At 38.8% G+C, this 13360-nt stretch overlaps 1 protein-coding gene across 2 annotated transcripts in view; it reads right to left on the minus strand.

Annotated features, from left to right (window-relative positions):
• Positions 1–6493: 6493 nt before the first annotated feature.
• TMTC2 (transmembrane and tetratricopeptide repeat containing 2) overlaps positions 6494–13360 on the minus strand; it is a 521137-nt gene continuing 514270 nt past the window's right edge. For both annotated transcript variants that reach the window (XM_027842454.1, XM_027842453.1), the window contains one exon: positions 6494–9286. In XM_027842454.1, the coding sequence (XP_027698255.1) occupies positions 9107–9286 (180 nt within the window). In that variant the 3' untranslated portion in view covers positions 6494–9106. The remainder of the gene's footprint in view (positions 9287–13360) is intronic.

The following is a 13360-nucleotide window of genomic DNA, read 5'->3' on the forward strand; positions in this document are numbered from 1 at the left end:
CTTAGACCGTGCAAAGATGCACAGATGGAGGAAAAACATGTGCCAGTATAGCTGGGTCATATAGTATGTGAAAGAAAGTAAAGTGTAAAAAAAGACTAGAAAGATAGGAAGAGGTCAAGTAAGGAAGAGGCTTAGCCAAACAGAGACTTCATATTTGAGGTAATAGGGAGCCATTGGAGTTTACTGAGGAATGGGGCGAAATGGTCAGACTTGGGCTTTAAGCAAATCAGTCTGGCAGCTGAGGGGAGGAAGGATAGCAGTGCAGAGGGGCTTAAGGCAGTGAAACCAATCAGAAGGCTATTGCAATGGTTCAGGTGGCTGTCAATGGTGGGCTAAACCAAGGTGGCGGTTATATTTGCAGTGAGGAGCCATAGTTGAGAAATATACTAAAGGTAAAAATGATAAGATTTGTCAATGGATTAGACACAGGGAGTGAATGAAGAAGTAATAATTGTTATTATTTTTATGACTGGTATTTATATAGGGCTTTAAGGTTGGCAGGGCACTTTACATGTTACCTCATTTGAGCCTAACAACCCCGTGAAGTAGGTGCTATGATTATACCCATTTTACAGATAAGAAAACAGACTGAGAGTGACTTGCTCAATCCGCTAAAAAGTATATGGGCAGGACTAAACTTACGCCTTTCTGACTCCAAATCCTGGGCTTTATCCACTGAATCACCTAATCGACTCTTGGTTGTAAACCTGGGAGACAGGGAAGATGGTGGTGTGCTTGATAATAACAGGGAAACTGGGAAAAGGGGAAGAAAGATAACGAGTTCTGTTCTAGACATGTTTGAGGTGTCTATGGGATACCCAAGGTAAGATTTTGAAAAGGCAGCTCTATCATTTCCTACCTATGAGACATTGAATGTGGCAGTCACCTCCCTGGGCCTCAGTTTCCTCATCTGTAAAATGACAGACTTGACCTAGATGGTTTCCAAAGGCCTTTCCAGTTCTAAAACAATGATCTAGTTCTATGACCTTTAAATACTGGGATGTCTACTGGCAGGTACAGTTGACCTGGTGTGTGAGTGGGGAATGGAAACCACGGGATCTCTTCTCTTCTATTTCCTCTCCCTCAGTCTCACTGCCCCAAAGTTCATCACCTTGGGGAAATACACAGAACATTCGTTGAGAGTGGGAAGAAGTTGAAAACTACATATTCTGGTGCCTTTTTTTTACCTACTCTGTTAAAGTCCAATAATTAAAAGAAATTCTTACACTGTGCGCATACACACATGCACACATATATATGTATGTGTGTATATGTATATATGGAAGTATGTGTGCATATATGTATACATGTACACACAAACACATGCATATGTATACAATGCATGTATAACACATGTATAAATAATATTTCATATTATATGTACAAAATATAAAATACTACATATGTAGATAAGTAGATCAACAGATACAGACAGACAGATAGATAGATAGATAGATAGACAGATAGATAGATGGAAAGATAGATATGGATAAGTATTAGGCTTGTAATTCCGTTGGAACAAGGTGCTCCTTGATAGGAAATCCACTCCACCAATGCAGCGCCATTCCTTCTGTGCAACTTGGAGTCTTACAGAGCTGTCTAGAGCTCTTAGAAGTTAATGGCTTGCAGGGGCAGCTAGGTGGCACAGTGGATAGAGCACCAGTCCTGGAGTCAGGAGGACCTGAGTTCAAATCCGGCCTCAGACACATAATACTCACTAGCTGTGTGACCCTGGGCAAGTCACTTAACCCCAACTGCTTCACCAAAAAAAGAAAAAAAGTTAATGACTTGCCCAGGGACACACAGCTAGCATGCATGAATCAGAAGTGGGACTTGAGCCCACATCTTCCTTATTCAGGACACCATGGTGTCTCTATATTGAAACATAAGTACAGATACATATCCCAAAGACAAATATAGGTTCATTTTACATATGAGGAAGCTGAGGGCTAATAAAGTAACCTGCCCAGTGTTGAAAAGCTCTTATCAGAGGCCCCTGTCATTTGACTGTGGAGACAATGTTCTTCCTGTTATTCTATGCTGCTCTGAAACCATATTTTTGGACTTTATAATGATTTATCATGTTACTTCACATAACTCCACTAGTTAAATTAAAGTAAAGATTTTCCTGGGCTTTCTTTCTCTTTACAGACCCTTTATGCAATGCAAAACGGTTCCCAACACATTGTAGAAGTACTTGGGGACATTACTTTTGTTACAAGTGTGTCAGAGCTCATGATGGAAAAATATATTTTTTCTTGACATTAAACATGGCAAGTTTTCCAAGTTAAAAATCTACCACTCTTCTTGACCAGAACCTGAGTTTTTTTAATTAACTAAGTGTTTACTTTATATAGCAAAATAAAATGTTGTCTTATACTTACACTGCTAAGAATTTTCACATATTGTATGATCTCTTTTGAAGGGAAGGAGAAGAGAATACATATTTATATAACACCTACTAGGTGTCAAGCATTGCACTAAGCACTTTAAACATTTGATCTCAGTTGATCCTCACAACCATCCCAGGAGGTAGGTGCTATTATTATCCCCATTTTATGGGTGAGGAAAATGAGGCAAACAGGGTAAGTGCCTAGCTGAGGTTCACAAGAAGGGCAGCTAAGTGGCACAATGGATAGAGCTCGAGGTCTGAAATCAGGAAGACTCATCTTGCTCTGTTCAAAACTAACTTCAAACACTTATTAGCTGTGTGACCCCGGACAAGTCACTTAACCCTGTTTGCCTCAGTTTCCTCATCTGTAAAATGAGCTGGAGAAGGAAATGGCAAACCACTCCAGTATCTCTGCCAAGAAAACCCCAAATGGAGTCACAGAGAGTCAGACACAACAGAAAAATGACTCAACAAGATGGCCACGTAGATAGTAAGCATCTGAAGCTGGATTTGAACTTGTCTTTCTGACTCCAGGCCCAATGCTCTGGCCATTGCACCACCTCATTTGCCGTTTGACACTTATGAGAGCTTAGCAGGGAACTGAGGCAGGAGTGGTGGATAAAGGGAAAATAAGTACATAAAATCCTCTCCAGCTGCCTCAATTTCCAGCAGAGCAAGTGTCCATATCTTGAAAACCAGCCTTTGCTCCAGCTCATTTGTCTTGAATTTGCCTCCCTCCCTTTCTTACCTGGTGCCTTTGATTGACTTCCCAGGGCTTGCTGGACCTTGTGTCAGATCATGGCGTCTTCCTCCTCTCTGTCCTGTTATTTTCGTCACTTGGTTCCATTCAGCTGCCCACACATTCTTGCTCTCTGTGAACAGTGTTGACCTGGCCTGCCTCAGGACGAGCTTCCCACAATTTGTCCCAATGGCTTTTGAAGCAGGATTCCTATCACACTAGACATTCACTGAGGAGCAAAATCTAAGATCTCGGGTCTTGGTTATGCCATTTATTACCTCTGTGATCTTCAACAAATTAAGATAAGTTTCCTCATATGTAAAATGAGACAATTCAACCAGTTGAATTTTAGGGTCCTTTTCACCTCTGACTCTATAATCCTTTTGTAATCAGAACTCAGTTAATTACCCTTCTGCTTTCCCTCTCCATTGGAGTAGAAGACCTGAGTAAATATCTTAACACTAATGCTTAACGGTATACCCCAGTAACCTTACTTACACAAGTAAATTAACCTCTCAGAGACTCAATTTCCTTATCTCTAAGATAAGAATAGGGTCAGGGATTCTGATTTCATTGGTATAGGGAATCTCCCACTTCCAATGCAGGTCCCCATTTTCTCTACAACTTATAGCCTTATAGGGTTATCTAGAGCACTCAGTGTAGAAATGACTTGCCCAAGGTCACACAACCAATACCTGTCAAATACAAGGGTTGAACATGGGTCTTCTTGGCTTCAGGGCTAATTCTCTACCTGCTCTCTATGCCACATTACCTCTTCCTCTTTGGATAACCTAGAGAAAAATGAAGCATCAGTGCAAAAGGGTCTTTGTGGTGCTAGCTGGAGCTAATAGCATTGAAAGACTGAATAAGTTGTGGGTCAAATGCAAGAGAATCAACTCTTATGGAGATGTAACTTGGCATCTGCACCCATGAGTGCTTTATCCTCTGAATCCTTAGCAGTCACAGCTACTGAAGACCTGAAAAAGAGAGTCCTTGGCACTGTGAGTTCAACAGATTTCATTGGATCAATGGAAATTCCATTAACAAAGATACATTGCCATCTGCTTTGCTGCTACAGGAGCAAAGGATTATGGGTTTTCCCATTTTAATTGAAGCAAAAACTTCCTGTATATGTTATCTCTTCCTTTTTAGAATGTGAGTCACTTCAGAGCACAAACTATCTAGCTCTTCTATATGTATCTTCAGCACATAGCACAGTATTTAGCATGTAGTAAGTGCTTAATAATTTTCTGTCTCCTTTCCCTCTCTTTATAGCTCTTTGTCTATCTCTCTTTATCTCTCCATTGCTCTTTCTTTAAAACTCTGTTTCTATTTCTCTTTATCTGTCTTCATCTCTCTTCTCTCTCAATCTTTCTTATCTCTCTCATTTTTTTCTCTCATTTTCTTTTTTCTCTTCTCTCTTAATTTATCCTAAGACTCTTTCCATAACATGGTTCTAGACACCATTATTAGGTGGAAGAAATAAGCACACTAAGTTGAAATGACTTCCTAAAAACTACAAAGTCTGTAGTAGAGACATGATTTCAACCTGGGACTTTGTACTCCTGGTCCCATCCTGTTTGTTATGAGAGATGTTAGCAAAAGACCTCCCAGCATAGTGTGACTGAATCCAAAAAGGCACTGTGCTCTATGGGTAAATCAGAATTGCAGTAGCTGGAAAGAAATGTGAGACGTGCAAATTTAGAAACATCTGCACTCCAAAGGTTCATATGGACTATCTGTGCCCAATCTGTGGCAGAACCTTCAGAGCCCATATTGATCAGCCATAGTTGGACACACCATACCTTGACTCCAACCTACTGATGTCATTTTGGTCTTCTTCAAGAATGAAGGACAAGGGGATAGCTAGGTGGCGCAGTGGATAGAGCACTGGCCCTGAAGTCAGGAGGACCTGAGTTCAAATCCAGCCTCAGACCAAACACTTGACACTCACTAGTTGTGTGACCCTGGGCAAGTCACTTAACCCCAATTGCCTTAAAAAAAAGAATGAAGGACAAGAATCAACCAATGAACCAACCAATATGTCATAGAGGAAGTTACCTAGGTGTAGCTACATGTGCCAACTCTATTTGATTCTATGCATGCACAAAAGATGGTTCTTTCTTCCTTAGCCAGGATACTGGGTATCCTTATCAATTTACCACCCCGTGTTCCCTGCTACAAAGTGTGGCTCTTCCCTTTGTGGATACAATCTCCAGGTCACTGTGAAATGTTCTATTCCTATATCACAAATATGGCAATTGACAGAATAGCATAAAACAGAAGGCCCTGGCACAGAAGTGGTCATCCTGAGGCCATTTCCCAGAACGCCAGCTCAACAAAATTAGGGGGGTGAGGCGGGAGGTGTAGAGGATTGGGGCTAGATATCTTGGCCAAATTGGGATGCTGTGTCATTCTTGTGTCTTTCATCATAATAAAACTCTGTTTCCTTAATTGAGCTTTATCCAATTGGCAGTAAGTACCTATTATGTACAACATACTAGGTACTGAGACAGATACCTCCCAAGAAAGTCCCTATCCTCAAATAGCTAACATTCTCCTTTAACAGTTAAAATCCTCCTTCAGAAAACTGCAATATCATTTCCTTTTAGAAATTATTATGGTACTTTGAGCAGAATGGTAATAAACTTTGCTCAAGGAATACATAACAGCTACAGGAACTCAAAAGAACATGTAAGTATTTGTGGTAATATTAAATTCTGACCCTACAAAGAGGAAAAATGTATAAATAGATAAGGCTATGCATGCTAATTTAAGGATGCAAAGAGATCAGGAAAGGCTTGCTGTAGGAGGCAGCTGAGCCTTGAAGTAAAATAAAGATTCTAAGAAGCAAAACTGAGGAACAGTGGGGAGAGAGGGGCATTCCAGTATTGGGAAACATCCTATTCAGAGACGTGGAAGGTGGAGGGGGAATATCAAATCTGGTGAAAAATAGATAGAACAGTTTAGTTGGATCACAGATAATATGAAGTGGAGCAATATATGTCATCAGTTTGGCAAGACAGGCTGGAACCAAATTGTAAAGGGCTTTAAATGTCAAACAGAAGATTTTGCATTTTATCCCGGGGCAACAGGTAATAACTGAAGGTTTTTGAGTGGGAGAAAGATACGGTCAGATTTGTGCTTAAGGAAGGCAATTCTGTGTGGAAATGGATCAGAGAGGAAAGAAACTGGGAGTCAGGGATCTAAGCTAGGTGCTTTCAGTAGATCAATACACTTTTCTCAATGAGGCATGCTAAAATGAAAGTATGTCTCACATGGCTGCAACAGACAAAAAGTTTGCAACAAGGTGTATTTGTTATCAATGCTTTATTGTTGAAAACAAAATTGAATTTCTCTTCTCTGGCACATAAAACAATTATTTCTACAAAAGGAAAGCCTACAAATCTTGATAATTTATACAAATAACAGTTTCTCAAAAAATAAAATTTTAATTTAGTAAACTTGTCTTGTGCTCTTTATTTATTTATTTTTAGCACTGTCTGCAATAATCCACCATAAATCCCTGAGCAGAGACACATATTTGTTGATCATGTTTTAACTTCTTTCCCCCCAAAGTTGGTTAGTTATCGAGCCCAGCCCTGTAACTAGAAAGCATCAGGGACATTCTTCAACATCCTCACATCTTTTGACACAGATCCAGTCCACAATGCTACTTAGATGCTACGTCAACTTGGAGTGACTCTAGCGGGTGATCAATGGACATTCTTAAAAACCAACAATTTGAAAAGAAGAACAAAAAAAAGACAGTGAAGGGTTATGACCAGGAAGCCACCAAAGTTCAATAGCCATTTTAAATAAATACCACAGTTAAACATTGAATTCATTCATATCTTTATATTAAATTCACTTTTTTTTTAAAAAAAAATTGCCATGAAGCAGTGGCAGAAGAAAAATATATTTCCACCCACCATCTTAGTTTTACCTCGGGTTTCCATGCCTCATTAAGACAACACTGTGATTTGACAGTCATTCATTTTTTGACCATTTTATCTCAATATTCTTCAGGATTATTCACATACTTTCTTTGAAAGGGCCCTCATAGTAACCCTATTCAGAAAATGCTCATACAATTTGGCCTTACCAAGCTTAAGAAAAAATAATGCCATAAGAAGAGTACATTAAAATGATTTATCTTACTGTGCTCTCCTACCTAGTCAAAAACAAAAAAAGAAAAGAAATTTAAAAAAAAAATATGGTGTTTGGAGACAATGTACAACAAGTTATACGGATGTCCCATTTCCCTTTTAGTAATCATGTAAAAATGAAATGTGAAAGATAAAGCAAAGGACAAAAAAAAAACCTAATCTAATTTGCAGAGAACTGGCTTAACAAAAGTTTTTATTGTTTCATTTTGTTTTCACTCTGATCAAATAATAAATAAATAAATACATATAGCATTGTACAGGTACTTTCTCCAAGAAGTAGTTGTAATGGGATGATGTTTTACCAAGTTGAGTTTTAGTATCAGAGTAGAAATGTGACTTGTGGGGAGCATCTGTCAATGATCTCCCACACTTCACATTAAAAGCCAAAGCTCTTCTGGAGTGAGCACCAAAGTAGCCACTGACAGGTAATTAAAGGAAATGGCAAATTTGCTCACAAAAGATGGTGCTTCTGAACGAAGGAGAGTGTTTGGCAAATGACCTAGAAAAATATGGGCTATGGCTCCACAACACTGCAGCTCCAAATAAATTACTTTTATGAAGTCATTCAGGAAGAATATAATAACAACTTGGTAGGATAAATCCAAGCTACAAAGATGCAACAGCATAGCTGTTGGTCATATAGTCGAGAACGAAACAGCTATTAGACCCCACTGTCCCAAATGCTATGCAACTGGGAACTCTCATTACTCAAGCCTCTTGGTCTAATCATTTTTTAAAAAGGAACCTCTTCCGGGAGGGACTAAACACATTCCTTAGCGCCCCGCCCCCCCCAATAACTGCTGGTTAGTTTATGATTAGAATACTTGTAAATTTTGCTATCACTAAGTTGTTGTTTCAGGCTGAATTCTGAATGGGTAGTTTTGTTTTTTTTTTTACTTTTTATTGTATTTCTTCTGGGGAAAAGTTTTGAAAATTAAGAATAATAATTTTTAGAAAGTATAACAATCCCATTACACTGCCTGATCTAAAATATTTTTTGGGGAAAAAAAAGTTGGTGATAATTTGTTTACCATTGAAATAAAAAAAATGCATGACATGTGATGTCTTTCGCCCTGTTACAACCTCAGGGGGATGCATGATTAGCTATATATTGCTTATTGTTTCTAGGACAGGCAAAGCAAGCACTGCTCAGAATAGTGAAGCTAGTGACATCAAAATAATAAAAAAATATGATGTACACTTGTCAAGAAGGAACTGCAAGAGTCTGACAGATCCTAACATATCAAAAAATAGTTCCGTAAGCCTCTGAAATTGATAAGCAGCCTGCCCTAAGGAGAGACACAGCAGCAATAGAACTGACTGCAAATAGGTTAGGATTTCATCTCAATTTTCATCAGTTACAGTCTCTACAAATACCTCAGGTTACTATCTTAACCATGTTTGTCTTCCTGTGGATGGATGGGTGCTGTGACGTCCTCTCACAGTGCTGAAGAAACAAGCTCATTTTCAGAATTTGAATAGAAAACCAGCAAAATTCGAACTCAGATTCCTATTTTTTTGAGACCAAAATATTCGGCTTTAAGCGCTCTGATTGAATTTGTTTTTGATGGATGACGGTTAAATCCTTCATGAGGTTCCCACCATTTCCCTTTTTGGCATAAATTCGGTGCCAAAGGCAAGACTAGATCTTCCCTGAAGCCATGATGACCACTGCCCTTGAGCATGAGGTCCATTGGGAGTTCCTGTCACACCACCTCCTGGAAGTCCTGTTCCGTTTTTTGTTTTTTGTTTTTTTCCTTAAGTAGACTTAGAATCAAAAAGAGAAAACGTTCCTAGCCTCCTGGGTCATGTCTTAGAAGTCTTTAATCCCTGTTTTTCCATGATGTTCCACAGTTTTCGGAGGTTAGACCGGGTGATGACATCATCAGGTTTCAGCTGAAGGGCCCGCAGGTAGTTGGCCTCAGCTTTGAGAAGCCTGCCATTGAGATGAAGAATGGCTCCAAGATTCATCAGGGCAGCCGGATACTGAAATGGGAGAAAGGAAGGGAAACAATTAAGGGGGCATTTCAAGTTTCCCTTCTCTGAAGACAAAAACTCCAGTCACTTACGCAAATTATTCCCTTATGTCTTGGAGGCATTTCATAGAAGCAATTTTACAATTTATACAACTAGACCAAGATAACCAGAAGAAAAGTTTTCAACAAGCCACTGTGTGCTTCATGCCTTAAATGGGACAGGAGCCTGGAGAAAGAGCACTTATTGTTTTTGTGTTGTTTTTTTTTCCCTCTAATGGGGACACACAGACAATACATGAAGACTTTATATGTGGTAATCTAGTCAGACTATACGTTCCTTGGGGAGAAAAGTTAAAAGTGATACGATTTCAAGTGGAAAGAATTGAATTTTATTTAAATCCAGTGCCAAGAGTTTTGAAAATATGTGGGGGAAAAACTGACACATCAGTGTCTTTCTATCCTGTTTCCTACCTGCACCCATTCTTCCCATCCCACAAAAATGGAAAGACAATGCAATAAGGTTATAATCATGTTTTCCTAGGAGGGGAAGAGAAAAAAAAAACTAGGAAATTCAGCTGGAGCTATCAAATGTTCCAGACAAAGGGCCTATCTTTGTCAAAGGTCAACCATGCTGTTTAGTGAGAACTTTTGATCTCTTTCTACCTTTAATGCTTAAAGGTCCTGCTGGAGAGAAAAAGGTCAGAAATAATGGAATTGAGACAGGGGCTTGACCTGGGATTTCATTAATATGGAGAATTCCAGGATATGGATATGCCCTCTACTAGTTCAGCATCTCCTCTGAAACCTAGCGCTTTAGAGAAATGCCTAGGACAAATCACTTTTCCATGGTCGCACAGTTACTACATATAAAAAGTATGATTTGAATTCAGGTCCTCCAGGCTCTTTGAAAGGAGCTCTCTATCTACCATACCACGAAATCAGCAATAAATAAAACACACAAAGCTCTAGCTTTGTGAGAAACAATTGTTATATATAGGTTTCCTAACCCACATTATGGTACTCACTTATATTTCATAAATAATAGTAACTAACATTTTTATAACACTATGCCAGGCACTATGCTAAGTACTTTACTATTATCTCATTTGATCCTCACAATAACCCTGGAAGGTAGGTGCTATTATTGAGCCTATTTTACAGGTGAAGAAACTGAGGCAAACAGATTACATGCCTTGGCTGGGGTCACACAGCTGGTAATTGTCTGAGGCTGGATTTGAACTCAGGTCTTCCTGACTCCAAGTCCAGTGCTCTGTCCACTGTACTGAAGACCAATCGCAGAAATCAGGACTGAGATTTTAAAATGTAGGATCAAAAAAGATTAAAAAAAAAAAAGCTAGCTTCAGTTGTGGCTTACAATACTACTGAGAAAGTTTGTTCCTCTAATTGCTTAAAACATGACCAAAACAACCAACCAATCAACCAACCAAAATGAAATAAAATGCTGCTTAAAGGAAAAAAGGAAAAAAAAAAAAACTGCGGTGTCTGAAAGCTGTTCCTTCCCCTCTCTGTCCTCTCCTCATTTCCCAGTACATCTTGCATGGCTACATAGCAAGCAAAAAATCTGACAGTCTCATAATTACACATTTCAAATTGCAGTTAAAACAACAACTGCTCCCTTCTAGAGAGCAAAATCAGGTTTCCAGGTAACAAACTGTGGATTGAATGCTAACACCTTAAAAAAATTGTCCTCGTTATCATTTTAAACTTGAAGCACATCCAGGACTTTTACTGTGATTCATTCAAACACACACACACACACACACACACACACACTTTTCAGCTACAACTTAACACCATTATTTCTGCTTAACAAATGAGGAAACCAAGGCAGATTCATGGGATGATCCAGTAGGATAAAGGCAGACTTGTTATTAGATGTTGCCATTTGTCTCCAAGGTCAGTTTCTCTTCATTTTCCCATGCTGACTTTTCATACATGTTAGAAAATTTTTCAAAAGGCATAAAAATAAAAAGGTTTTTTTTTCTACCCCACTTTTTTTTTTTATTAACCAGAACAGGCTGCTTGCCAAGCATCTGGTTGACATTGTTACATGACAAGGGACTATAAAGCAATAAGGCTCTTCTTTTTTTTGTTTTTTGGTATAACTTGTATATCCCAATGAATGCTGTCCTCCAAACAGTCATACTGGGCCATCTCTTCACTTATTTCAATAATGTTTTACTGCTTAAAACATGATCAGAGTAATTCTTTTGAATTTGCCATCAAGGGGATGTTATGATATCCACAGGAAGAAGTCAGTTTTGTTCTTTTAAACCAAAATGGTATTATTCAGATTGACTCCAAAAAATTCTTACACATTTCCCAAAATCAAACCTACCCTAAGAGAATGGGGACCTGTCACCAAGGAGGAATTTTGAAAAACAAAAATAGAACAATAAAGAGACATAAGGTCTAAAAGTAATTTCATGAGAATTCTCTAGAATTTTGTGAAATGACAGCAAGTTATATATATATATATATATATGTATATATATATATATAAATAAAATGTATAGTCTACAATGAGACACTTTGGGACAATGTTGATTTCACAGCATGTTCATGGGGGGGGTGGGGAGGGACAGAACAATACAATCATCCCATTATTTTATCATCATACTTCAGTGGAGAGGGGGAAGGAATAAGCATTTATTAAGCACCTACTATGTGTCAGGCACTATATTAAGTGGTTAATAAATATTGTCTCATTTGATCCTGACAACAATCTTGGGAGGTAGGTACTATTACTATCCCATTTGAGAAAACTGAGAAAGACAGAGGTTATGTGACTTACCCGGAGTCATACAGTTAGTAAGTGTCAGAGGTGACCTAAGACCAGGTGAAGTATTCTACTCACTTCGCCACTTCCCTAGCTGTTGTTGGTTGTAAAAAATGCTGTAAAGACTCTAGCTTTTGTTTTTCCTAGTTACCTGCATACGTATCCTATCTCTATAGGTTGATTACAAAATCTTGAAGTTCAAGGTACATCACACAAGAATATTTAGCATAGTAATATGGTACTGTAGGAGCCCAAAAGCCTGGGGTTCCAATGAAGTCTTCAGTTACAGATGTGCTCAGCAGCAAAGAAAAGATTTTTATGACTTCAAGAAGTCTTTTCATCTCGTTTTGTGGGGTTTTTCTAAACAAAGATAAAGATTTGCAAACTAAACCAAATTAAATACCTTTATTAATAAAGCAGTGTAATCCAACATAAAAATCAGGGAATTTAGAATCAGAGGGCCCAGGATCAAATCCTAGGGAACCCATTTCCCTTCCTGGAGACTTGGAGTGCTCATCTACAAAGAGAGAGAAAGAGAGAGAGAGACACAGAGAGAGAGAGAGACAGAGAGATAGAGACACAGAGACACAGAAAGACAGAGAGACAGAGACAGAGAGAGAAACAGAGACAGAGAGAGACAGAGACATACAGAGAGACAGAGAGAGAGAGGAGGGGTTTGGATAATATGAACTCTAAGGTCCCTCCCAGCTCTAAATCAACAACCCTATGATTCTATATTCTCCCCAGCCAATGCAAAAATAAAAGCAAGTTTTCTTTCAACTATGAAATTATTTCAGTTAATGATTTTTTTTTTTACTATCAAGAAGCTAGAAGCAATAGTATGAGAAGGATGAAGATGTAAGCAAAGTTTTCATATGAGCAAATAAGCAGCTGTGGCTGATCAAAACAAAAGGCCACCTACCCTAGCTTGATAACCCAAATGCAAGGACTTCAGGTGACTGCATGCCTGATTAAACATTGGCGTCAACACTCTCCGCCATCTGTAACTCACAGGCCAGAAAAACAGCCAGCCAGCCCTAATCACTGATGTTTTCCCTTACACACTTTGTCTTTTATTGAAGACAGCTGATGAAACTTTTCAGCACATTAACAAAGGCAGTCAGCAGCTCCAACATAGGGCTCGTAGCTCTGCACAACAAATGACACCACCTACTTCTTCACAAGCTCCAAAGGAGAAACAGATCTTCCCTCATTTCCTTAAAGAGGACAGATGCTTTATATCAAATAGTCTGACTGGCAGCTCTATTGAGGCAGCAAATGACG

The sequence above is a fragment of the Vombatus ursinus genome, unplaced genomic scaffold (assembly GCF_900497805.2).
Source record: "Vombatus ursinus unplaced genomic scaffold, bare-nosed wombat genome assembly UNPS02014874.1, whole genome shotgun sequence".
Classification (NCBI taxonomy): Eukaryota; Metazoa; Chordata; class Mammalia; order Diprotodontia; family Vombatidae; genus Vombatus; species Vombatus ursinus.